Genomic DNA, 27,567 nt, shown 5'->3' on the forward strand with positions numbered 1-27,567 from the left:
TTTCAGCGTTTGTTCAGCAGCTATCTGGATGCTAGGGTCCAAATTACCTTAGCAACCAGGCAGTGTTTTAAATGAGAGACAGGAATATGAATAGGAGAAGACCTGAATAGAAAAATAAGTTACAACAAAACTAAAGCCTCACAGAGCAATAGTTTTCTGGCTGCCGGGGTCAGTGACCCCAATTTGAAAGCTACAGAGAGATAGAAGGGTACTGGTCTGTGAGCTACTGCAAAGGGTCACTAAGGGTGAAGACACATAAAGCTACTAGTAGCAGCTACTTGTTGTGGTTACTAAAATGGACAATGCTGATCATTTACTGATAATTTTCTCTTAGCAGAGGCAATTCCCAGTATTGTCTATGGCAGGGTATTTTCTGGCATCTAGTAGCCATGACAAGTAGCTGCTACTATGTAGCTCCGTGTGTCTTCATCCAAGACAAGTAAGATGAAGGTACATCGCTCACGTTGGCCCAGTGAGTTTTTAACATCCAGCTGGTTGCTAGAGTCCAATTTACCCTAACAACCAGACATCGATTTGAATAAGAGACTGGAAGATGAATGGTATACAATAACATAAGAGCCACACAGAGCAATAGTTATTTGGGCCCTTTTTTGAAAGCTGGAAAGAGAGGGCAAAGCATTCAAAAACTATAATTATAAAAATGACCAATTGAAAAGTTGCTTAGAATAAGACATTTAATAACATAATTAAAGTTAGCTTCAAGGTGAACTACCCCTTCGCCTTGTAGTAGAAATGAGCCCCTCCGTTCCGCCAGCCTGCGCCCATGTAATAACACTGTGTCTTCAGTTGAAAAATGCACCATTGGTGATAGGGCTAAGTCACATGACCATCAACAACCAATGTTTAACAATTATCCGTGAATCCATAGCAGCATTCTTCACTTCATCGTATTTCTTACAGTTATATCTTCTGAGGAGTTAGGGAAATGGGGTTCTGAACTGGATATACCGGGAAATCTCCTTATAGGGTCGGTTTTTGGTTTTGGTAGAAAGCCCTCGAAATATTCTGTTATTGGGGAAAAAAAGTACAGAGTTATTAACTCTTTGTCTGCGCCACTGCTTTATACAAATATATGTCGCGTAAATCAAGTGATTTCCCAGTGACAATACATGTGCTCTGGAAATGGGCCCTTTGTGGGGCTCCCCTGCTGCTAATGGTTCAGTCCGGTGTGTAAACTGTGCTGCTTAATGGCAGGAGAAAGACTTATGGACATAATGTAGGGCCACCATCAGAAACTTTGGGGACCCCCAACAAGTCATTTATATGGGGTCCCCCCATTAACACAAGCACGCAGTACCAACATTTTGGCCACGCCCCTTGTGTGTGAGATATAAACAGCTGATGTTACTCTATAATAAGCAGTTTATATAAAGAGTCCCGTTGATTAATGTGCTAATAAGTCATTCAGTTAATTGGGGGTCAGTCTTACGTTTAACCCCTTCCCACCTACCTGCCCTGCTCTGTCATTGCCTGATATGGAAGTTACATACGTTTATGCACAAGTTATGGAAACTGTGTAAGTTTAGGGGCCCAATGATATTGCGGTGGGGCACAATAACTAGTCAGTAGTAGTTCTTAAAAATAGTTCATGTGCTAATAATGTGATTTGGGGGTCAGTGGAGTTAATACGTAATGTATGTAAGTTTCTATGAAAGTAACGTTTTTGCGTAAGTTACGTAAACTGCGTAAGCGTAGGGGCCTAATGATGTTACTCTGGGGCTCAGTAACCCTTGCTGGAAAGTTCATGTACAAGAAACTGATATAATTCAGTAATTAGATCCCAATATAAACAGCCTGATGTTTCTCTATAATAAGCAGTTCATATAAATAGTTAAAATAAATAATTAATGTGCTAATAAGTCAGTCAGTTCATTGGGGGCAGTAGAATAAAATATTTTTTTTTAATTCATTGGGGGTCAGTGGAGTTTGTCCCAGCAGAGCTTCCCATTGTCTTTTGCCTGATACACAAGTTACGTAAGTTTCTATTCAGTTTTTGCAGAAGTTAAGTAAATTGTGTACGTTTTGGCGTAACCCTCGCAATGTGACCAGGTCCCCTTATGGAGGAAGAGCTGCACAACTGTACCCCTCTGCCCCCCTGATGGCAGCCCTGAGAGCAACCCTACAACTTGTTAGTTTGCAGTGGAGGAAGATTAGAGAGGCAGAAAGGGTTGGGGCTTGTCTATCCTTCCTATGGATCTCTTACCTCTTCCCTACCAGATCAGTTATGGCCTACCTAGGACTCTCCTGCACCCTCTGATCCATTTAGTGGTATTCAGTACGAAACTGCTGTGTACCTCCCCCAGCAAGGGGGTGCTGTAAAATACCATGCAAGGAGACACCTTCCTCTATGGCAATTAAATTGCAGACGTTCTCATAGGGTTTGTTCAGTTCCTTCTAGATTGGTCGCTCCCAAACTGTGGGGTGGCCCGCTGAGTTAGGGTGCGGAGCAGTGGCAAGGGTGGCCCAGCCTGAATATAGTTAGTTTGCTTGGGAATAATACAAATTAGGGTTAAACTTGGGGTGAACACTTATTTGCTTTCATAGATATTCTTGGAACTATTGCTGATAATGGACCTTAACATGGGGCTTGAAAAGAAAACCGCCGCTCTAGAGCAAGCACCCGTCCTACCTGTAGAGCCCAAAGTGATGAGAGGCTCCTGGCGTGGTTTGTTTTGCCTGTGCACCTCTGGGCTAAGACTCAGATGTAGATCCAATGGGACGATGGAGCCATCAAGGACTTTCTGTTTTTCTCCACTGATTCCAGAGCTGCAGAGTCAGTACATCAGTTAGCACCTTACACCTCTGCTCACACATACACACACACACACACATATATAGGCCTGGACTGGGATACAAAATAGGCCCTGGCATTCCAAGTACCCAGATACCCAAACAGCCCCCCCAGCAGCCCAATAAATAGTGAGTGTCTGTGGCACCTTACAGCCCCCCTGGCATTCCCAGTACCCAGAGGCACAAACAGCCCCCCCAGCCCAATAAATAGTGACTGTCTGTGGCACCTTACAGCCCCCCTGGCATTCCCAGTACCCAGAGGCACAAACAGCCCCCCCAGCCCAATAAATAGTGAGTGTCTGTGGCACCTTACAGCCCCCCCGGCATTCCCAGTACCCAGAGGCCCAAACAGCCCCCCAGCCCAATAAATAGTGACTGTCTGTGGCACCTTACAGCCGCCCTGGAATTCCCAGTACCCAGAGGCACAAACAGCCCCCCCCAGCCCAATAAATAGTGAGTGTCTGTGGCACCTTACAGCCCCCCTGGCATTCCCAGTACCCAGAGGCACAAACAGCCCCCCCAGCCCAATAAATAGTGACTGTCTGTGGCACCTTACAGCCCCCCTGGCATTCCCAGTACCCAGAGGCACAAACAGCCCCCCCCAGCCCAATAAATAGTGACTGTCTGTGGCACCTTACAGCCCCCCTGGCATTCCCAGTACCCAGAGGCACAAACAGCCCCCCCAGCCCAATAAATAGTGAGTGTCTGTGGCACCTTACAGCCCCCCTGGCATTCCCAGTACCCAGAGGCACAAACAGCCCCCCCAGCCCAATAAATAGTGAGTGTCTGTGGCACCTTACAGCCCCCCTGGCATTCCCAGTACCCAGAGGCACAAACAGCCCCCCCAGCCCAATAAATAGTGAGTGTCTGTGGCACCTTACAGCCCCCCTGGCATTCCCAGTACCCAGAGGCCCAAACAGCCCCCCCCCCAGCCCAATAAATAGTGACTGTCTGTGGCACCTTACAAGCAGCCCCTCTGGCATTTGCCAGAACCCACAGATTGCCAGTCCGGGCCTGTGTATTAGTGCTTATGATATAAATATAAAATAAAATGTAAAATAAGAAGTGACTAAGTTCTTGCCCTTAGTGGAGAAAGGACTCCTCTGTGCAGGGGGGTAACTACAGAGCTAGCAGCCCCTGTGATTGCTGGGGGGGGGGCAGTGAGGCACTGACTGATAAGCAATTTCAGCTTCCCAAGTTTAGATCAGTTATCTTACCAATATGGCCTTATCCCTGCGGAAGAAAACCCTCGCTTAGCCACGGATTTATCTGGGGAACAAACAAGGGAGAGTCGTAAGGAGAATATAGAGCGCAGCAGGGATATTACAATTACATGCAGAATGCACTGGTTTACGAGCTGCCATGGTATTTAATCTTAATTATTAATTAGAATTGTATAATGACTTTTATAATGTATATTTAATAGGGGTGCACTGAATACTGAATCTTCCAAAAAGGATTCAGCTGAATCCCAATCAGAATCCTAATCTGCAAATGTTCATATTCCATATACCGTATATACTCAAGTATAAGCCGATCCGAATATAAGCCGAGGTACCTAATTTTACCTAAGAAAACTGGAAAAACTTATTAACTCGAGTATAAGCCTAGGGTGGGAAATGCAGCCGATACTGCTAAGTTTCAATAATCAAAATAAAAACCAGTAAATTACATAAATTGAGGCATCAGTGAGGAATAGGTTTTTAAATATTTATTTAAAAGAAAAACCGTAAACTAGCTCTGTAAGTGGAGAAGAGGGTCAACAAAAACAATATGAGTACTACCCCATGCTCATTGTGCATTGGCAAACTGGCAGCAGACCCAGTCCCGGAGGACACGTAAGGGGGGAATAAGTATTGCTAGTGGGAGCCTAGGCCAGGGCACTGGAGGGTCTGGTTGCGGGGGGCCTAATTTGCACACAAAAGATAGAGGGTGCTAGTCTGGGGGGACCCATGGCACCTGACTCAAGTATAAGCCGAGGGTGACTTTTTCAGCGCATTTTGGGTGCTGAAAAACTAGGCTTATACTCGAGTATATACATATTCCAGGTGAAAAGCTGAAAACGGCAATGTATGTAATCACATGATCTAAAGTCATCTGATTTTAAAGGGCAACCAACATTTGTTAAAGAGTCCCACACAACACAGAAAGCCCTAATATACCTATCCCTGTAATCTGTTCCTTTAATATCAATAAATATGCTGAAATCCAGCTGCAAAACAGTTCTTCTCTTTCTGCATCATTTGAAATCCTGGCAGGGGAGGAGGGACTAAAACACTGATGTTACACATTGTAACAACTTCTCCACAGCTTACAGACAGCATGCAGGAACTACATAACCCACAATGCATTGCACTGGGATGTTCCTTTCCTTATTGACATCACAAATGCAGCAGGGAATTGTGGGATTGGGAGGAAGCTGACTGAAAGCAGGCTGAGGACAGGCAACTACTGTCTCAAAGTAGTCAGCCGGATCAGCAGGGGAACAGGGGGCGGGGCTTAGGGAACTGTTCCAAACCCCATTATTACATTAAACATCATGAAAAGGCTGCATATTTGTAATTGATGTATATTGTAAAGTTGCTTGAAATGATGTTTAGTTTTCAAAAAGTTTAAGTTTGGTTCAGCCAAAAACTAAGATTTAGGCAAATCCTGCAGATAAATCCTGAACCAAATCGGGGATTCGATGCATCCCTTATATATACAGTATATTGTGAGTGGGTCCCTAAGCTCAGGTAAATGCCAGCAGCCCAGAGCATGTGGTGTAAACCAGTAGAAAGGAAGATGGGGGGCTACTGGGGGCATCTTCAGGGGTACAGATCTTCCCTGCTAAAGGGCTGTGAGGACCTTGGGCTGGTAGAGAACCCCAAATAACATGTTTAACCCATAACATGTTTTTGCCCCTATAACCAGTACAGATAATGGAGTGGAGTTCCAGTGGTTGCATGTCCAGGTTCTTCACTTACCTCTTCTAAACACATGATCTGCAACTGTCAGCTGATCACCGCTCTGATCCAGTATAGAATGGAAAGGAGGCGGGTGCTGCTTCAGTGCGGAAATGCCTTTGGGAACTGGCGGCAAAGTGGATTGCTGAACCACGGTTATAATCAGCGGCAGGCGGTTTCCATTCGCACTTGGGCGGGGCCTAATGGTCATTTGCCGCTCACAAACATGATCGAGATCCATGAAGTCTCCTGTGGAGAAAGGGTTTTCCCGTAGTGCATATAGTAATGGAACGGATTAATAGGCGAGGTACACATTAAAGTAACACATAATGCACATTTACTAAGCAATTTTTAGATATTTTCGAGATTTACAAATGGGTTTTTGCCAGTACTTGTTTTTTCGGATATTGTTTCTCTAAAAATTTGAGTTTTTTTAGAGTTTTTCAAAAATAACTCCCATAATGTGTGATTTGTTAATGTTCAGTTAACTTTTGTTTGTCAAAAAAAAAAATTCAGCAGGTTGGATCTGTCGAGTACCATTGAGTCCTATGGAGGTTTAGAACAGTAAAGGACTAGACTAGTCAGTAACAGCCTGTCCTTGACACATTTTCAAGGAGAAGTTAATCCCCTCACTGTTTTCTGTTTCACTCAGTTTCAAGGAGAAGTTAATCCCCTCACTGTTTTCTGTTTCACTCAGTTTCAAGGAGAAGTTAATCCCCTCACTGCTTTTTGTTTCACTCAGTTTCAAGGAGAAGTTAATCCCCTCACTGCTTTTTGTTTCACTCAGTTTCAAGGAGAAGTTAATCCCCTCACTGTTTTCTGTTTCACTCAGTTTCAAGGAGAAGTTAATCCCCCCACTGTTTTCTGTTTCACTCAGTTTCAAGGAGAAGTTAATCCCCTCACTGTTTTCTGTTTCACTCAGTTTCAAGGAGAAGTTAATCCCCTCACTGTTTTCTGTTTCACTCAGTTTCAAGGAGAAGTTAATCCCCTCACTGTTTTCTGTTTCACTCAGTTTCAAGGAGAAGTTAATCCCCTCACTGTTTTCTGTTTCACTCAGTTTCAAGGAGAAGTTAATCCCCTCACTGTTTTCTGTTTCACTCAGTTTCAAGGAGAAGTTAATCCCCTCACTGTTTTCTGTTTCACTCAGTTTCAAGGAGAAGTTAATCCCCTCACTGCTTTTTGTTTCACTCAGTTTCAAGGAGAAGTTAATCCCCTCACTGTTTTCTGTTTCACTCAGTTTCAAGGAGAAGTTAATCCCCCCACTGTTTTCTGTTTCACTCAGTTTCAAGGAGAAGTTAATCCCCTCACTGTTTTCTGTTTCACTCAGTTTCAAGGAGAAGTTAATCCCCTCACTGTTTTCTGTTTCACTCAGTTTCAAGAAGAAGTTAATCCCCTCACTGTTTTCTGTTTCACTCAGTTTCAAGGAGAAGTTAATCCCCTCACTGTTTTCTGTTTCACTCAGTTTCAAGGAGAAGTTAATCCCCTCACTGTTTTCTGTTTCACTCAGTTTCAAGGAGAAGTTAATCCCCTCACTGTTTTCTGTTTCACTCAGTTTCAAGGAGAAGTTAATCCCCTCACTGTTTTCTGTTTCACTCAGTTTTAAGGAGAAGTTAATCCCCTCGCTGCTTTCTGTTTCACCCAGTTTCAAGGAGAAGTTAATCCCCTCACTGTTTTCTGTTTCACTCAGTTTCAAGGAGAAGTTAATCCCCTCACTGCTTTTTGTTTCACTCAGTTTCAAGGAGAAGTTAATCCCCCCACTGTTTTCTGTTTCACTCAGTTTCAAGGAGAAGTTAATCCCCCCACTGTTTTCTGTTTCACTCAGTTTCAAGGAGAAGTTAATCCCCTCACTGTTTTCTGTTTCACTCAGTTTCAAGGAGAAGTTAATCCCCTCACTGTTTTCTGTTTCACTCAGTTTCAAGGAGAATTTAATCCCCCCACTGTTTTTTGTTTCACTCAGTTTCAAGGAGAAGTTAATCCCCCCACTGTTTTCTGTTTCACTCAGTTTCAAGGAGAAGTTAATCCCCTCACTGTTTTCTGTTTCACTCAGTTTCAAGGAGAAGTTAATCCCCTCACTGTTTTCTGTTTCACTCAGTTTCAAGGAGAAGTTAATCCCCTCACTGTTTTCTGTTTCACTCAGTTTCAAGGAGAATTTAATCCCCTCACTGCTTTTTGTTTCACTCAGTTTCAAGGAGAAGTTAATCCCCCCACTGTTTTCTGTTTCACTCAGTTTCAAGGAGAAGTTAATCCCCCCACTGTTTTCTGTTTCACTCAGTTTCAAGGAGAAGTTAATCCCCTCACTGTTTTCTGTTTCACTCAGTTTCAAGGAGAATTTAATCCCCTCACTGTTTTCTGTTTCACTCAGTTTCAAGGAGAAGTTAATCCCCTCACTGCTTTCTGTTTCACCCGGTTTCAAGGGGAAATGAATCCTCATTGTTTTCTATTTCACACATCTTTCGAGTTTTTACAATACTTTATACTTGAAAAATCTAGGATTTTTGAATGTACACTTGAATGTACACATTTTATAAATACAACAATGTTTAATTCGAATTCATACCATGTTGAGTTTATACGAGTTTCAAGGACATGTAACCATATAGCTGACCCTAGGGACAAGGCAGTGGTCTGAACGCCAGACTTGTGTAAATATATGAAAGATAAGTAATTAAAATACCACACAAACAAAAACCTAGCCCTTAGAATTCCTAACCGGAGAGGGGAAGAATATACAGAGGTGAAAAGGGGCAAATACCCATCTGGTTCAACCTTTGTCCAAGGTGGAAAACAAAACACCTGGCATTGTCCCCAATTTGTGTCAGAAGAGGATAATGTCCTTCTGACTCCAGAAGTGGTTGTATAAGTTGGTACATGGGTGTCCCCATTGGATGGCCCCCTATCTTGCACTAGTGCAGCCTGTGATTTGCACCTTGGATTAGATGCAAGGAAGCCCTGTACTTACCATCTGCCTATCACAGTACAGGGCTGCGTTGCATCCACGATGCAGTTTTGAACCCCTTAGGGCTCCAGCCCATAGGATTTGTATATGATTCTTTCCTATGCCCTCTAGACAGACATACTAGTGAACAGGGCAGTTGTATTGGCCTCATATATATTTGTTCATGTGGATCATTTCCATCTTTACGCTCCTATTCTCCAATAAAGCAAAAAATTCCAAGAATCAAAAACAACCAATCACAAAAGTTCTTGAACTACCGTGTCTTCAAGATTAGAAAAGTTACTCATGGGGGAACTTGTCCTTTGGCCATTAACTGCAATGTATACTTGCTGGAGAGTTAGATGCATGGATGTTTTACTCACTAACGCAGGAGGTTGGGAGACTGTTGATCATCTGAGTCTTCATGGAGACAGATTCTGGTTTCCGTGAATACAACATGGATGACTTTTCTAAGAATAACCACAAACCAAATGAGATTTAGGGGGTTATGTAATAAAAGGCACAAAGTTTGCCCAGCATTAATCAACAGAGAAGCATTTACTGGTCACCTGTTCAAAAGCAAACATCTTATTGGTTGCTATGGGTTACTGCTCCTGGGCAAAATTAGTGCCGTTTATTACATACAGGGGCTTATGTTTGTATTAGGAGAAAAGTCTCCGTGTAGAAAATCCTTGCCTGTTGGAGCTGCAGTTGTTAGATTCTCTTCAGTCTGAGGCACCAGATCTTCCTGAAACTTTATCTGCTAAAATCAATTCAACACCAGAAGACATTTAAAACAAAATTGTAATTCCAAGCACCTTTCTAGTATATATTAATTACACGTTTTTACTGGCTAAATGTACCCAGGTGTACCCAGGTTTCCTCCCACCAAGACTCCATTTCCCTACTCGCTTGGTTCTTTGCAGGTCTGTTAATCAGCTGGCTTCTGCTACACGGTGTCAGCTGTCTGAACCAGCAGCTCAGAGAATAGCAAGAGAAAAAGATACTGCAATCACTAGCAATAGCAATTACAAATGTCTGAAACCATTGGAAAATTGTAATGAATGTATAGTGGAAGGTTGGTTAGAATTACATGCATATCTTAATGTTTATGGAATATGGAATAGCAATTGTTCTAAATGCACAATATAGGATGCAAGTGTGTGTAAGGGAAGAGAACCTATCTACTGAGTATTTACTGGCTGCATTTACCTTGGCGACTTTCTGTTCCTTCTTCCTCTTCCCAGAACTTTTAGTAAGTTCATTTCTGACAATATGAGCAGCTGGTTCGGAAACCTCCTACAAACATAAAAGGACACACCTTGTAAGCTATCACAAAGATTTATATTTATTTGTTTTATATTTGTTAGTCAGAAAGGATGGGATGGAACTTGGGTCCCTGGATCAACATACTGGCTTTTCCTATTATATGCCACTTGGCAATGTTTATCCCAGCTCTTTCAGCTATACTGTCTGGGTCCCTAAGCAGTATGAAATAATGGGTGTCGTGCCATCCCTCTCAAAAGTTACATTGTGTGTGTCAGCATGTTGATGTGGCAATGTGGATTATTTTACGTTAGGTGCATGAAAACAAATATTTAAGACGACTCTATAAAGTCTGCACAGTATTGAAAGAGGCCTTCCTGGTGGGTCTCGCTGCAGGGGGCTGCAGCTGACTATACATGAATCCTTGTAACCCCTGAGCCTCCTGTTGGATATCACTGTTCTAAAGAAAGCCCAGTGCTAAAGTATAAAGGTGATTTAGGGCTCAGCTTACCACAGCTTCATGTAACTTTTGTTTCTGCCTGGCGTTACGCTTTTGATACAAGCTGTTCCTCTCCTTTCTCGATCGGAGTCGTCTCTTTTTCTTCTGATAAAACTAGTAGAAAGGGATAAATTTATACATAGTATGCACTGGTTGCTGGAATACATTAAATTAATCATTTTAGATATCTGTCCAGATATCTGTCGATCAGGCAGTCCAGAGCGCCCCATACACAGGCAAATTAGAAGCCAACTTGGTCTTTAGGGGCAGAGGCAGCAGCTGTCATTGGCCTGTATATGGCCAGCTTTAGATACTTAAATCTATGAGAAGGTGGCCGTACATGGTAAGGTACGACATTTGGTGAGGTCACATCCGACAAGCCTGCCCGATGGAAATCTGCCTGATTTTTACCCAGATATTGGTCAGGGAGGCCTGATGGAGGGCCCCATACATGGGATAAACTGTTAAATTGGTCTGAAGGGCCCAAATCAGCATCTTAATTCTGCCCGTGTATAACCACCTATAAAGAGTGACTAAACCTAGTACATAGTTTATAGAACAATAAGGAATCCTGACTATAAATACAGACTGTAGTGTAGACCAGGCCCTGGCATTCCAAGTACACAGATATCCAAACAGCCCCCCACCAGCCCCCTAATAGTCTATGGCATCTTACAGCAGCCCCTCTGGCATCTGCCAGTCCGGGGCTGGGGTAGACCAGATAAGGTAGAAAACAGCACTGGGAATTGACTAGACTCAAAAATTCCCATTTTCAATTGAATCTGCTGTATTGCTTGTACAGGCTGAGGCAGAGACCAAAAGAGCAATATTTGCCTAAATTAGTTTCAATGTTTAGTGCCTCAGCTCTACTTCATATGTATACCTACAGAGCTGCAGGAAAGGAATTAATAAACCTATGCTCATTAATCTTGTTAAAGAAAACACGTGCAAGAAAAACATACTTAGAGAATGTATCCTTATGGTACAAGAAAATCTAACATGTTTGGTTATGCACAGCCACAATTACACATTCCAAAATGGAAAAGCTGTATATTTTAGGACACACCTTGATCCAACATGACCCCAGTTATCCCTATGCCAAGCCCTGGGTTTACCTGAAACCCTGCATGCTTTTAGATCCAGGTTTTTTTAGGGGTCAATAAATTGTGATTGCCTGACCTAAATGGTAGAATTTGGTAAGTATGATTAACAGATTCCTTTGTGTGACCTGCTGAAACTCACCTTTTCGGCAATGTCCACTAAATGGGCTGGCAGACCATCTGATTCTGAGCTATTGGATCCACTGGTGCTGTGTTAATAAGATATTTGCATTATAAAGTGTAAGAAATTAAAGGCAGATAGGCAGAAGGGAATTAGGTTTTTACTGTAGGGATCATCATTCACAGACTATAAGCAATCTACATGAATGTTGCTAAAATACCTATTTTACCAACAGAGTGGGTAAAACCAAGCAAGGGTCACTGTAGAAATCATAACTAGGACACTTACCTGGATTCCAAGTCAGATAGAGTAATGTCACTTAATGTGAAATCAGAATCCATGTCACGTCCGAGCTGCTTCATTTTCTCTCTGATATCTTCTTCCACTAACCTTTGTAGTTCTGACAAGCACAACTTAAACTGCAGGAGAGAGGTAGTGGGCCATGATAATAGTTTGGATTATTTGACCTAAGTCAGATACACATGAATTTTTATTATTATCATTATTTTATCTGGCCCCTTGAGCCCTAATGCCTACCCCTACCCCCCATGGTGAATGCACATAGTTACAAGCACAAGGAAAATCCTGTATGTAATAGTATTATTATTATTGTAATCATTATTATTATATAAATTTGAAATTACCAGTTGGGTCCTTACCTTGGAACTATCAGGGTCACAATAATCAAGCAATGTGTCACAAAAATGATGCCCCATAGACTTTAGGTCCTGTGTTGTAAAATGCGTGTCTTTTCTGTTCCCTGGAGAAGCATATACTTAATGTTTACATGTACAAAACCACAAACAAACCGTCCGGTATATAAATCAGGACTCTATACACAACAACTGCCATTCTAAACACCTGAATATAGGCAAACTTTTAACCCTGTAGCTTCAGGGAGGAAGCAATTAGTATAGAACTGAAAAAAATTGGAGAAAGTTTGTACTCACCAAGCGTAGATCCGCCAAATGTTGCCTCCATGGTGTAGCTGTTTTGGATTCCCTGTTTCCACATGTCAATTCGACCGGTTCCTTCTTTACTTTTCTGCACTTTAAACTTACATCCCTTAAATAAGAACTAGAGGAAAAGAGACTTTCAGAATCCTACATCTAATCTGCAGGGCAAATATACCCTCAGCACACAACACATCTTTAAATCATTTTGGAGAACAGGCATCTATAAAAGTCCACTGAATATAATATTTGAGGCACCAGTTCAAGCCTTGCAACTAATATATGGTTCTTAAGGCAGCCATACATAGGCCGAAAACACCTTCAGACCCACTGACATCTTATAGGAGGTATGAGGACCTCCTGATGCCCTGCCCAACTCATAACTGGGCTGTTGGGCAGATTAGATAATTTCATCAGAAAAAGGCAGCATTGACACGTTGATGCAGTCCTATCCAGGCAGGTCTGTGTAGGCTTAGGATCCAACCATTGGTCTAGGGACCAAATGATTGGATTGAACTAATTTGTGTGTGGCCAAATCGAACAAAGGATACACATCAGCACAGAATTTGGGAAAATGGATTTTATGTAACTTAAAAAACGAAAATTATTTTTTCCCGAAAAAATGCACTATACTACACAACGCTTCTTATTTTGATGATAGTATCCCTTTAAAAAAAACATAGGCACTAAGATTTATTACACTATTCAACAATCATGGGATTTATTTATGACACTAACGTACTGTGCTGGAACAATTGTAAGAAGAGTACACTGTGTAATTATTACTTAAGTAAGCAAACATCCTTATTATCCCATCAAACATATGTATTGTATGGGCAAGGGAGTGTGCTAAATGCTTTCAAAGTTGCCAAATAAGTGGCAAGGTCACTACAAAGTTGATTTTTACCCACTTAGTTTGAGTAGTTATACCAATGAAAATGTCAATAAGGTCCTCACTCATTGGGATTTTGAAAACTTTCTGATATCTGGTTAACTTTTTGGGCTCAGCAGCTTTTATTAGAGCTTTAAAGCAAGAATTAAAAGTTGTTTTTGCTGCAGTTTATACAGTAAAAGTGTTGCATCCTCTTACATAGCAGCAATACATAATTTTACTTTGTTAAATACAATGTTACCTTGTCAGGTGCATTTTTACTCAACATCAGGGGAAAAATTCTCTCGTGCAGTTTTGTGAGGGGATGTCCCTTGCTGTTGCAGCCATACATAAAGACATTGTTTTTCCGACTGTGTCCATGAAAATCACAATAGAGGATAACTTCTCGCTCAGTAAGAAGCCTGATGGACATGAGGAAGAGCAAAGCTGGAATCACTTTGACTATTATTTACTTTTGCCCTTGTAAATTATGAGCAAAATGTTAAACTATTGTTGCAGCGGGGCGGCATGCCGTCCCCAAATTTGTGCTGCCCTAGGCCCGATCCTTTGTGGCCTCGTCACAAATCTGGGCCCGCCTTTCCTTCTCCCTTAAGTCTAGAAAAAAAATCATGTAACATTAAATAACCCCAATAACACTGTTTTGCATCCAATAAGGATTTATTCTATCTTAGTTGGGATCAAATACAAGGTACTGTTTTCTTATTACAGAGAAAAAAGAAATCATTTAAAAATTAAATGGAGTCTATGGGGGATGGCCTTCCTGTAATTCAGAACTTTCTGGATAATAGGTTTCCGGATAACAGATCCCAGATATAAAGCTATAAAAAACATAGGTTTCAGCTAACCATGCATTAACAGCTGTATGTGACCTCTGCTCAGTTTTTTCTTACCTTTTCACCATAGAGCGAGTGTGCCAGATGCAAGGGAAGGCATCTTTAAGCATGCTTTTATAGTTCCTATTCAGATCTCTTCCAGACAGAGAGCAGCGATAGTTCCCAACAATGACCCCATCGGGGTTAAGCATTGGCACAACTTTGAAGATAAAAGTATCCCGGAGAAGCTGAGCATCTGGGGAATCACTCAGGATGAAATCCAAGAAACCTTTCATCATCCATGACCCATTGGTCTCTCCTGGATGCACTCTGGCAGTTACCACTATGGCTTTCTTTTTGGCACCGGTTGTGAGGTTTGTGGAGGGAGAAGTGATGGTGAGCAGGTAAATACTGTTGCCGGCTAAACTCCTACACAAAGTGCGCAGTTTGCAGTAATGTGAGCACGCAGGGTCACTGATCTTGCTCTTCAAATCTCTTTGCAAGTCAGAGTATGTGTATGGGTAGCAATGAGCAAAATAGCAAATGTCATCATCATGTGGGAATTCAAACGTCCATGTTAGGCTGTACAGAGAGCGGCCATCCAGGGACCTGGTGTTCTTATAGTATTTAATGTCTTTACCTTCCCTTCTCCATCCTATGCCTTTCAGCGCAGCATCCTGCTGGGAGTACAGCAAAGGCTTCAGGCCTTCATTGTACAAGCTGTTGGTTTTCATCAGATTTGTGATAGTGAACCTGTACGGAACCCCTTTTCTTGTGTTTTTCACCTGAAAGTAGAACCACTGGGTGTGTTTGCTGGTGTACAGGTCAGTGCGTAGGGTCAGCTCATACTCATACATGCCACTGTGTGGAGATTAAAAAGAAATTGATTGATCATGATTTTCAATGGAATATTTTTTATTTCTAAATTACACAGCAAATAGTTTACATAGAAAATTCCCTCTGCAATTTAAAATGTTTTTCTAGTTGTAATATTGGTGTGAAGGCGCTGTTGTGCCTGAGTCTGAGCTTTCAGAAGGAGCCAGCGCTACACATTAGAACTGCTTTCAGCTAACCTGTTTCTCCTACTCCCATGTAACTGGAGGAGTCCCAAGCCGGACTTGAATTTCTTACTATTGAGTACTATTCTGATACCTACTGGGAGCTGCTATCTTGCTCCCTTCCCATTGTTTTGCTGATCGGCTGCTGGGGTGGGGTGATACAGCAGATTATTGAGAGGGCCATAGAAGATGCTGACTGGGTGCTACTCCAGGAGCTCAGCTTTCTTTCTTGTATTTATTTAGCAACCAGTCAGCATCTTCTATGGCGCTCTTAATAATCTGCTGTATCCCCGGGGGGACGGGATATCACTCCAACTTGTAGTGTGACTGAAGTTTATCAGAGCACAGATCACATGGCTGTGGCACCCTGGTAAATGAAGAATATGGCTAACCCCATGGGAAATCTTAAAATTAAATATAAAAATATCTGTTTGTGTTTGTGAAAAACAGATTACAATGCAGGATTCTGCTGGAGAAGCTCTATTAACTGATGGGTTTAACATAAATAACATAATAACATGTAACATCTGAATTCCCCTGTGAATAGGGGGTAATCCTCATTTAGGAACAGAACTATTAATCTTCTGCTGCTTTCCTTTCACTATTGGCCAATAATAGCAGCTACTCACACTTTCATTGCTTTCTGGAGGTTTCCACTTTCAAACCGAGATTCAAACTGCAGGTCATTGTTACACTGCACCTTCTGGTTCTTTCTGTGTGAACACTTGCGCCCACCAGTCCGGGACCCCTTAAAGTAAGACCCCTTATGAGCTGCAATGAGATATTATAAAGGATTACGTGACGCTTGATGATCTGCCTTACCTTCCTTGGCTTCAGTTGTTGTTTGGGGAGCACATCATCTAGGCTAGTGCTATTCTAAGCAATTTACATTTATTATTTATTTCCAAGATACTAAAGGGTAAGGGTAAAAAATAGATAATAAATGCAAATTTCAAAAGTGCTTAGAATAGCACTCTCATCAATTTTACATTCATTTATTGTAAAGGTTTATTTCCTTTCATTTATTTTAGTGGGAACATAGTGGTGGTGCATCCTGCACAGTGGAACCTGAGCGCTTCACTTTAGAGACTCATGCAGATGCAGTGCAACATAGATCAGTTGTGTTTCCCTGTCGGATAGGTTTCTGTATGCATTACCTGGACTGATTTCATATACCACAGCTCCTGTTCCTTCAGAAACGACTGGAGGCTTTGGCTCATTTCCTGTGGGTTTGTAAAAGATTTCTCGGTCTGTTGGATCCCACTCTATGGACAAACATAAGAAGGGCATAAAGTGGACCTGATTGTAATGAATGTTACATGTGTGCCATGTGTAAAAGTAAAATAAAAAGCAATATATTACAGTGAATCAATTCCCATTCTGTCCCTGCCATCCATCCACCAGCAGCAGCACCAGAGCCTTTCCATACTGAGATCATATAGTGGGTGCGATCACAACAATATAAATGTTACTCTTTGATGCTAGGAAAACAATTGCTTGGGTGACAGAAGGAGGCAGGCACTGCTGCTGTTTAGATAAAATGTGCTCATCACATCACTGGAGGCGGAACTCCAAAAAATACCACCCCAAAATAAAAACAAAGCTATTTGTAAATGCAATTTGTAGATGAAATTGCAGTTGAAATTAATAAGAATGATAAGAACTCCCTCCCTCTCAGCTATAATTGCTAGACTGCAGGCAGGAAGCTACTTATAATGGCAGCTACAATCTTAAGCAAACGGAAAAAGCTTCTAAAGCTGTTTACTCAGATATGGTAATGGTTTATGTAGAATAAATATAGTGTTCTAGGTGGCACTAATGTGGCAGATCTATTGGCAGTAAAATGCCAAAATGACTTTCCTTCTCCTTTAAAACAATGTAGGAACAGTCAGCTCTCATCCAGCCAAGACTCTATTTCCCTTCTATTTTCCTTCTGCACAATAGCTATGCACTAACCGGCCCAATGTCTGCAGGACCTGAGGGTTTACAGGTGGGTCGGGAGGTTTTGGGCTGACAGTTGCACAATATAGGCGATATTCATCTTCCGCCTCTATTTATAGCCGCACAACTGCCCAGCCGCACAATACCCCCTTTGTGACATTAGAGATGGGAGAACACTGGTCTATAAACAGAGGTGCATTACCGGTCAGGTTGGCCTTAAGTTGGGAGCAGGCAGGTTAGGGTGCAGGTCGACAACTGCACAAGTCTGTTAATTGTATAACATGAAAGGACTGTAGCAATTAAAGTCCTGTCTGGAGGAGAAATAAATTGCTATCTTGTTTTAATAGTAGTCAGGAGGAGCAGTGCAGAGAACAGTAAGGGACATACGACTTTTTTAAAACAGAAATAACATTTACAAATAACTTCAAAGTCATTGAACACAATTTCAATTATTTCATTAATTTATACTTTGCTTAGATTGCTTAGAATTACTTTTTTGTTTCTAATGCAAGTGGCTGTATACATACATGTCTGGTTCTCGGAATATTTCCTGAATATTTGTGGTTTACAAACTGAATGGCTGGACTGTGGGCATTGTGACCGCACAATGCAGATTGTCAAATTACACTCATGTGTTTGTACAGTAGAATTAAGTGGGAGGGAGAGGATGCCCATATAACGTTAATTTTAGCCAATTACCATTCACATTCACCAAAGGAGCATTACATTTTCTAACCAGACCGACTTACTGCAGTGCAACGAGTCACATGTCAAAGTCCATATGAAAAAACAGACTGCTTTTAATTTGGCAGAGAGGAAATACAGTACTTGACTACTTAAGGGCATCACTTAAGACTCTTATTATGATGGGTTTTATTCCCTCCCAGACGTGGCTGTACTGGCAGATACATTAGGTAGTTCAGCAATTGCTATGTAACCTGTCAGCATTACACACTGTCAGAAACAAAGCTTGTTTGTTTTAATCAGAATATCTGTTTAATTTACAGCTACCAATGTGGCTGATATCTTGCTTGATGACTTCACATTCACTAGGCCACCGTGCTTGTTGCCAGCAGCCATCTTGACTGGAACTGCCATACAGATCTTTTGGCTCTCTGAGTCGTGGGATGATTTTCCCCTCCTGATCTTCAAAAACAAGCTGCCTGCTCTTAAAAACAGGGCTGTCCAGCAATAGTGAATCTAACAAAAGCAAACAGTTGAAATATTACTATACATACCATCATGTGAATATATCAGTACACCAGCTGGGCTATGGAATGCAGCCCAACCACTTGTCTGCTGCAGACTGCATAGTCTACTGTCTGGCTGTCAAATACCTGACTGCCAATGGCATATATTGTTTCTGGTCTCCTCTTTGATCTAGGATGTGCTAGGTGTTATCTGGAAAATAAATCTGAAAGTCATAATAGACCCTGCCATCTCATATACACATGCTACCAGAATGGATGTAAACAGAGCATCTCAATCTGTATGCAGTGCTGTATACAGGAGGGCAGCACATTGCATCATTTACAGTGGGACTGGGATACAAAATAAGCAGACAGGTGGAGGGCCACACAGAGGGGGGTCACCGCCCACGGGCCACCAGTTGTACAGCACTGTTCTAGATGATCTGTCAATCTTATAATGAAGGCCACTTTTCATGGTGGGGACAATTTCATAGGTTTTCTCATAGCCATCAATGACAGATACCTAAAATCAATGACAGTGTAGCTATTTGGAATAACATGAGGGTATATTTTTCCTTTAAGTAGTAACCATGTAAAAATGTTGATTTCTTATCAAGCTGAATGCAGCAGTGTGTAGGTATAAATCACGCCACTTGTGTGTAAAACTTACAGACTAGCTTTTTCTGATCCTCCTGCGAGGATGGCATATCTGAATCACTGTCTGTAACCACTTTGCGGCATCTTTGGACTGGCAGTTTAAATTGTTCTCTAGGTTCCAGGCCTGAACGAATACAAAACAGTATCTGTTATATCCTATTACTTATCCATTAAACATATGTAGATATGTGGTTTATCCCCACAACAGAACAATAATTATTTAGTCTTATATATAATCTCACCTCTGAAATAGCCATAATACTGCAGATGATGGTGCATAAAACTTTCATATGGGTCTGTTAAAACCTAGAAAAAACAACATACATGTTAAAATAAAAAATAAAAAAATTATTAAAGATAAGGGTCCCATAATTCCATGTAAGTCCTTGTGTATTAATTTGCCTAGGTAAACCTGCAAATTCTGCTATGTAGAATATCATCAAGTCTCCAGTTTTCTTCAAATAAACAGAGAATAACGTTTGCCAATAATGTGTTTTGGGTTCTACGTGGCTCTCTACAGGTTGGATATTTAGGAATCCTGATTTTCAGGACTGGATTACTTTAAAGCACTGCTAGAGTGGTTCCTGAGGACAGTAAGTGTGTTCTCTAGCCCAGTCTATCGTCTCTTCATGCCCTAATTTTAATCCAAGCCTCCCTATCCCTATGCTGCAGCTTGGAAGGGAAGAGGGAAGCCAATACAGAGGACCCCTGGTTAAGGATTGCCTTTCTTTTTCCCATAAATTCTTATATAATGCTGCAGTTGTGCTTATTGGTATATTACATAGGCCCCTGCAATAACACCCTTTATCTACATACCTCTTGCTTTAAGTCTGTGCTCAGAGCAGGACACATGGTGGATGAAGTTCCAGCTATCTGTAGGCAACCTTGAAAAAAAATTTCAGCCAAATATATTTTAAAGAGCCAGTAAACAATGGTTCATATGTATACACAATTACATTTATGGCAGCAAGACTGGGTGCAGAATTAGAGTGGGACACTTCTATCTAAATGATAATGCCCCACGCAGTGACATTTCCAGGGTCCTGTTAAGGTTCCAGTGGGTCTTGGGCAAAGATATCATTGGTAGGCCATCTGCAGCTGCCCCAATAAGATTACAATAGAACTACGCTTAAGCAAGTGAACCAGAATATAATAAGGAGGGAGGTCCCGGTGCATGGCCCTAGAACTAACAGCCACGGCAGCGGAAAAACTGTAACTACAAAAAGGTTAAAGCAAAATAAAAAAATTTAGAAACGCTGTCTTTTATTAAAAAACATATTAATGGTGTCCTCTCCCAGTCGATTAAAGTAAAGGGTGTGCCATTTCAAGGGGATGCTCCAGTCAAAAGACATAGCATATGTAAGGTCCGATGGTGGGCCCTGGCAAAATGCCCATTTTTGCCCATATCTTGTAGATTGTAAGCTCTTTTGGGCAGGGCCCTCTTCACCTCTTGTATCGGTTATTGATAGCTTTATATATTACTCTGTATGTCCAATGTATGAAACCCACTTATTGTACAGCGCTGCGGGATATGTTGGGGCTTTATAAATAAATGTTAATAATAATAATAATTTATTAAAAAGGGACTTGACACTTCCATATAAGTTCTGCTGATCCCCAGGATATCGATATCTGAGTAAAACTGCTACTTAGTGAGTAATACTGTCCCCTAGTGAGGGACACTTATATCTGAGTAATACTGCCCCCTAGTGAGGGACACTTATATCTGAGTAATATTGCCCCACAGTTAGAGACACTACTATCTGAATAATACTGCCCCCTAGTGAGGAACACTAACATCTGAGTAATATTGCCCCACAGTTAGAGACACTACTATCTGAGTAATACTGCCCCCTAGTGAGGAACACTAATATCTGAGTAATATTGCCCCACAGTTAGAGACACTACTATCTGAGTAATACTGCCCCCTAGTGAGGAACACTAATATCTGAGTAATATTGCCCCACAGTTAGAGACACTACTATCTGAGTAATACTGCCCCCTAGTGAGGAACACTAATATCTGAGTAATATTGCCCCACAGTTAGAGACACTACTATCTGAGTAATACTGCCCCCTAGTGAGGAACACTAATATCTGAGTAATATTGCCCCACAGTTAGAGACACTACTATCTGAATAATACTGCCCCCTAGTGAGGAACACTAATATCTGAGTAATATTGCCCCACAGTTAGAGACACTACTATCTGAGTAATACTGCCCCCTAGTGAGGAATACTAACATCTGAGTAATATTGCCCCACAGTTAGAGACACTACTATCTGAGTAATACTGCCCCTTAGTGAGAAGCACTTGTCTGAGTGATACCACCCCCCCCCCCAAAAAATTTATTTTTATTTAGCGTGAAGAGAGAGGAATTCAGGCTTAAAAAAACAGGAGTGGATCATTATCTCATGGGGCTGGTTTGAAAGCTCTGTATGACACATCTAAGTGTTATTATTTGCTTCCCAGTGAGGGGCACCTATATGCAGTTGCACTGAGAGGGACCTATGCTATATGTGAGTAATACTGCTTCCCAGTGAGGGGCACCTATATGCAGTTGCACTGAGAGGGACCTATGCTATATGTGAGTAATACTGCTTCCCAGTAAGGGACACTGGCATGCTATATCTAAATGTTACTGCTCCTCCATCAGGGACACACATATATTCTATAACATATATATATATATATATATACATATTACATATACTATATAACCTACCCCCGTTCTCACCTGGCAGCTCTACCTGCGGTTCCAGCGCTTCATGGAATCTCCGCCTCCAAACTCTCCAGGTTGCCAGGTAACCGGGATCACGTGTCCCCGCAGGACTTCCGCCGGGGAATGCTTTCTCCTTGAAGCCGCGACCCGATCACGTGACGTGTAACCATGGCGGACACGGGCAGTCAGCTCATGTTGGGCGCCGGCCTGACAGTTTTGTCGCACCCGATGATGTATGTGAAGGTGCTGGTGCAGGTCAGTGCTCCTTTCGGCTCGGCCTGTGGCGCAGAGTCACTAGGCCCACTGTCAGTGTCACCAGAGCCTTTGCGCTAAGGGAGGCTGTATTGTGCTACGGGAGCCGCCGAGGGTCTTATCTCTCCTGTCACAGGAGGCGTTACGTATAGGCGCCTTAGTGCTTTGGCTTTATCCGAAAATGCAGCTTGTCATGGTGTCCCAAGCAACTAGCGCTGCTAAGGAAGGCAGTGCCATTGGAGGGGATATATTATATTATATTGTATTAATATTATAGTTCACTGTTGTGGGGTGGCAGCTGAGCCTTGGTAGTTTGGGGGTGAAGCTTGTTGTTATAACCAGATGTATTTGTAGGGGAGAGTAGAGGGTTAATAATGATGGTTCTCCATCATTTATAGGGTCCAAGAATGCTGTGGTTGTACAGGTATGGGATCTGTTATCCAGAATGCTCGGGACCCGGGTTATTCCAGATAAGGGATCTTTCTGTAACTTGCATCTCCATAACTTAAGTCTGCTAAAAATCATTAAAAAATTCAATAAACCCAATAGGATTGTTTTGCCTCCAATAAGAATTAATTATTTCTTAGTTGGGATCAAGTACAGGTACTGTTTTATTATTACAGAGAAAAGGGAATCATTTAACCATTAAATAAACACAATAGGGCTGTTCTGCCCCAATAAGGGGTAATTATATCTTAGTTGGGATCAAGTACAGGTACTTCTAGTATAAATAAATTTAAAGCAACTGGACTTGTTTGGTAATCATTGAAGACGTTTCACTACTCATCCGAGCAGTGAAACGTCTTCAATGATTACCAAACAAGTCCAGTTGCTTTAAATTTATTTATACTAGATATACCATGACCTGGATGAATGAAAATCATCATAGACAAGTACAAGGTACTGTTTTATTATTACAGAGAAAAGGGAATCATTTAACCATTAAATAAACCCAATAGGGCTGTTCTGCCCCAATAAGGGGTAATTATATCTTAGTTGGGATCAAGTACAGGTACTGTTTTATTATTACAGAGAAAAGGGAATCATTTAACCATTAAATAAACCCAATAGGGCTGTTCTGCCCCCAATAAGGGGTAATTATATCTTAGTTGGGATCAAATACAGGTACTGTTTTATTATTACAGAGAAAAGGGAATCATTTAACCATTAAATAAATCCAATAGGACTGTTCTGCCCCCAATAAGGGGTAATTATATCTTAGTTGGGATCAAGTACAGGTACTGTTTTATTATTACAGAGAAAAGGGAATCATTTAACCATTAAATAAACCCAATAAGACTGTTCTGCCCCCAATAAGGGGTAATTATATCTTAGTTGGGATCAAATACAGGTACTGTTTTATTATTACAGAGAAAAGGGAATCATTTAACCATTAAATAAATCCAATAGGACTGTTCTGCCCCCAATAAGGGGTAATTATATCTTAGTTGGGATCAAGTACAGGTACTGTTTTATTATTACAGAGAAAAGGGAATCATTTAACCATTAAATAAACCCAATAGGACTGTTCTGCCCCCAATAAGGGGTAATTATATCTTAGTTGGGATCAAGTACAGGTACTGTTTTATTATTACAGAGAAAAGGGGATCATTTTTAAAAAATTAGAATTATTTGCTTATAATGGAGTCTATGGGAGATGGCCTTTCCTAATTCAGAACTTTCTGGATAACGGGTTTTCAGATAAGGGATCCCATACCTGTGCCATTTATTCATAAGTGGCCCCCACAGGATCTTCCTTTACATGGTCAAAAAGGCCTGTGTATATATTGTCTCACTGGTAGGTACCCCAACCCTGTAGGGAGGGGACTGAGGTGTGACAATGGGGAAGTTCAAATAGACAGAGAATTAGGGGGATCTCTTAGCTGGCAAGTTAGAAATAATTACAAAATAATTAAATGTACCTTTAAACTCTCTATTGTGGGGCCCACATACTCCCAAGCTGCCACTGTGGAGAGAAGGGGTGGCCAGACTACAGTTGTATACTATTTTATTTGGACTGGGGCAGCTTTTGTTGAATCATGCCATTGACAGCAGTTGTGCCGATGCTGGGACCACATGTTAGTTGTATCGAAAGGGAACAGTTCCTTATTTGTATTTATTTGTCTGCGACAGACAGAAGTTATAGTGCCACAGAGGTGGGGCTGTGCCAATAGAGACTACATAAATGGGAAGGAATTCCAACAAAAAGAGCAGAACTAAAAGCCTCCTGTACCCTTATATTCTCGGAAGAGCGCAGATAAAGTTCAAATGAAATCAAAACGAATGGTCTACCTGCGGTGCCGCGGGATAGTTATCCACTATTTCACTTTTGACAGTTGAATTATTATTGAACAATGTCATACAAACAGGACTATGGACATCTTGGGGATGCCAGGGGACAATCTCTTTGAGGGCTAGCAGTTGGACTGCCCTGACCTAGGCCATGGTTCCCAGTAATACAGCACAAAGGCACATGGGGGTGTGTGGTACCCTAGTGGTAATCTATTGTGCCATTTTTCCACATATTAGTAGCAAAGATGATTGGAGTGGATGATTGAGTCTTGGTGTGGGTGTCTAGGTTCAGGCTATATTTGGTAACATCAGGGTGTGAATTTCTCTGCACATCCCCTAGAATAACATAACTTTCTTACTGCATGCAGATTTAATTTTTTCTCTATTACAGGCAGCTGAACAGCAGTTCCTTTAGTTACTTCCTTGTCTAGCATGAAGCTCCACCCCTAATGCTTTCTGAGCCCTGTTTCTCACTCCTACTACGAAGACCTTAAAGTGGTGCCTACTGGGCATGCTTACTGCCTCTGTTCCAACTAAAATCAGACATACGCAGTTAGAACCTGAGGTAATCATAGTCTGAGAGCAAAGGGGTGCTCGGAAAGCAAAAGGGGTGGGGCTTCATGCTAGACAAGGAAGACAGTAAAAGAACTGCAGTTCAGCTGCTTGTAATAGAGAAACAAAATAAATCTGGATGCAAATTAATTGTTGCTAACAACCAAGCTTCCCAGTAAATCAGTGAGCAAAGTGGGCATAGCCAACTCCCTGCACATATAAGTGAGTCAGGACCAGAAGTTTGCAGTCCAGCAGGTCTGGACTAGGATTCCAAAAAGGCCCTGGCATTTCCAGTACCCAGAGGCCCAAACAGCACCCCAGTAGCCCCATAAATAGTGACTATCTGTGGCATCTTACAGCAGCCCCTCTGGCATTTGCCAGAACCCACAGATTGCCAGTCCAGGCCAAATACTAAGCATGCAGCAAATGGTTTCTGAAAAGAAAAGTCATTCTGCAGTGGTGAAAAGATTATGAACCGTGGCAATTTTTCTTGTGCCAGCGCTTTTGCAGGCAGCAATTTCCAGTAGCAAATGCCTCACAAGCGCTTGCACCAGTGCTGTCAGCCAATTGCATAATAGGCAGAAGGAAGTGTTTTGGGATCTCCTCCCAAGCCCTGTGTGCTATTGCCCTTACTGTAAGTTGTTTAGCTGAGTAACATGAGTCCTTGGCTTCATAAAAATAAAGTGCTGCCATAAAATAAAATTGAAAGTGCACTGGTGCAATTGTGGGTGTGTGGCTTTTACCCTTAGACGCCTTCCTGGAAAAGCTTGATGTTCCTACACCGAGTCACACAGCTAATGGAACAGAGGAGCCGCTTACAAATCAATTGGAAATATTGTTTCTGTGTGGGATTAAATTGCCCTACAACTTATGCGCTTAACCGTCGTAATGCAGCTTTTGTTGTAGAGAGAGAAACAAGAGAATGGACACGTTCCCTTTTTCTGAGGTTGTGCTGTATAAGCAATAGGGGCTGTCATTTTAGTACAGATTCTATGTAGGGAAGTGTGCCAAGCTGCTGCTGCATATAGATGCCATGTAGGGTTGGTGGTTGTTACTGTTGCACAGTGTGATGGGATTCATTCCTTAGATTGCCTATAAATAACTCTGTACAGTTCTTTTCAGTGCCAAGACTTCCCAGAATGGAAGAATGGACTATATTTGCAATATACTGGGTTATTTCAAGCTCTATAAGGCCGTGATTTGTCTTTGTTTACCCATGTATCAGTTGTGTGTGTATTTATATATAATACACAAGAGCAATGAATGTCATGTAAATCATATCCTTATAAATTGTACTAATTACTTAGTGATGTCATCCATTATAATCAGAGGATATTAGAAGTCCCCTCGGAAATCATTGACCTTTATAAAGATACATGGATAAAAACATAGTTTTATAACTGTAGACGAGATCAGGAGCTGAACTGAGCCTTACTGTACTGTAGTACTGGGCTAATGATTACACTGCAGGATGCACTCAGTAGCAATGTGAGGATGAAAGTCCAAAGCCAAAGCTCACTGCCACTCAGAAGTCAATTATTTGCTTAGCATTGCCTGGGCACAGTTCAACAAGCCTAAAGCTGGCCATACATTGAAAGATGCGCTCATTTGGTGAGGTCGCCAAATGAGTGAACCTTTCCCTCGAGTATTGGCCATATATCCATATTGTCCCTGAGTATTGGCCATATATCCATATTGTCCCTGAGTATTGGCCATATATCCTTATTGTCCCTGAGTATTGGCCATATATCCATATTGTCCCTGAGTGTTGGCCATATATCCATATTGTCCCTGAGTGTTGGCCATGTATCCATATTGTCCCTGAGTGTTGGCCATATATCCATATTGTCCCTGAGTGTTGGCCATATATCCATATTGTCCCTGAGTGTTGGCCATATATCCATATTGTCCCCGAGTATTGGCCATAAATCGGCCAGGTAGGCATGTCTGTCTGTCTGGCTGTTTGCATTCTCTGCACTGCTGATTCTGACTCCTGGAGGAAACAACCCCCTAATGCTGTTCCTTTGCACAGGTTGAGTGGAGAGGTGAAAATTCTTATGTGTTATATGGTATAAAGATCATCTTTAATAGGTGTCACAAGCATTATTTTATTCAGGTTTTGTAAAATATACAGCCTTTTGATCTTGCCATAATTGAATCAAAAAGAACAGCGGAATTTCCTTGCCATGTAAATATATGGAAGCTAGTATAGTAAAGCATGATGCTGTCAGGACGTGACTGTTGCTTGGAATTGTAGTGCAATAACAACTTAAGAGTTTGAACTTTAAACATTGTGGCCCCAGGGGCCGATCCCTAAAGTTATTTCACAAATGGAGGAACAGCTTTAAAGGAGAAGGAAAAGCTAAGTCACTTGGGGGTGCCAAAATGTTAGGCACCTCCAAGTGACTTGAATCGCTTACCCCGTACCCGGGCTGGTGCCCCTGTACGGAGAGAACAGCCCCAGCCCGGGGTAACTGCAGCGCTTCCTCCTTCCTTCTTCGCCGCGCACGCATGCGCAGTAGAGTGAATAGTGGAACTTTAACAGAGTTGCGGTTTTCTCCTAATAGGGG

General features: G+C 41.7%; 2 protein-coding genes across 5 annotated transcripts in view; one reads left to right on the forward strand and one right to left on the reverse strand.

Annotated features, from left to right (window-relative positions):
- On the reverse strand, positions 1-22,015 carry agbl2 (ATP/GTP binding protein-like 2). 3 transcript variants are annotated; one of them, NM_001079063.1, is given in 21 exon segments: positions 1-1,026; positions 2,651-2,787; positions 4,029-4,080; positions 5,778-6,005; positions 9,075-9,161; positions 9,388-9,451; positions 9,904-9,990; positions 10,469-10,570; positions 11,699-11,765; positions 11,966-12,096; positions 12,337-12,437; positions 12,628-12,754; positions 13,764-13,923; positions 14,413-15,195; positions 16,022-16,163; positions 16,550-16,657; positions 18,345-18,533; positions 19,194-19,304; positions 19,423-19,486; positions 19,997-20,064; positions 21,917-21,998. In NM_001079063.1, coding segments are annotated over 20 exon segments (2,904 nt in total). In that variant the 5' UTR covers positions 20,033-20,064; positions 21,917-21,998; the 3' UTR covers positions 1-898.
- Positions 21,906-27,567, forward strand: part of mtch2 (mitochondrial carrier 2) — an 18,034-nt gene continuing 12,372 nt past the window's right edge. The window contains exon 1 of one of the 2 annotated variants that reach the window (XM_018092957.2): positions 21,906-21,983. In XM_018092957.2, the coding sequence (XP_017948446.2) occupies positions 21,948-21,983 (36 nt within the window). In that variant the 5' untranslated portion in view covers positions 21,906-21,947. Of the gene's footprint in view, positions 21,984-22,047; positions 22,157-27,567 lie in introns of those variants that run through there. The other variant, NM_203783.1, reaches the window with a different exon arrangement.

Source organism: Xenopus tropicalis, chromosome 4 (genome assembly GCF_000004195.4).
Source record: "Xenopus tropicalis strain Nigerian chromosome 4, UCB_Xtro_10.0, whole genome shotgun sequence".
NCBI lineage: Eukaryota > Metazoa > Chordata > Amphibia > Anura > Pipidae > Xenopus > Xenopus tropicalis.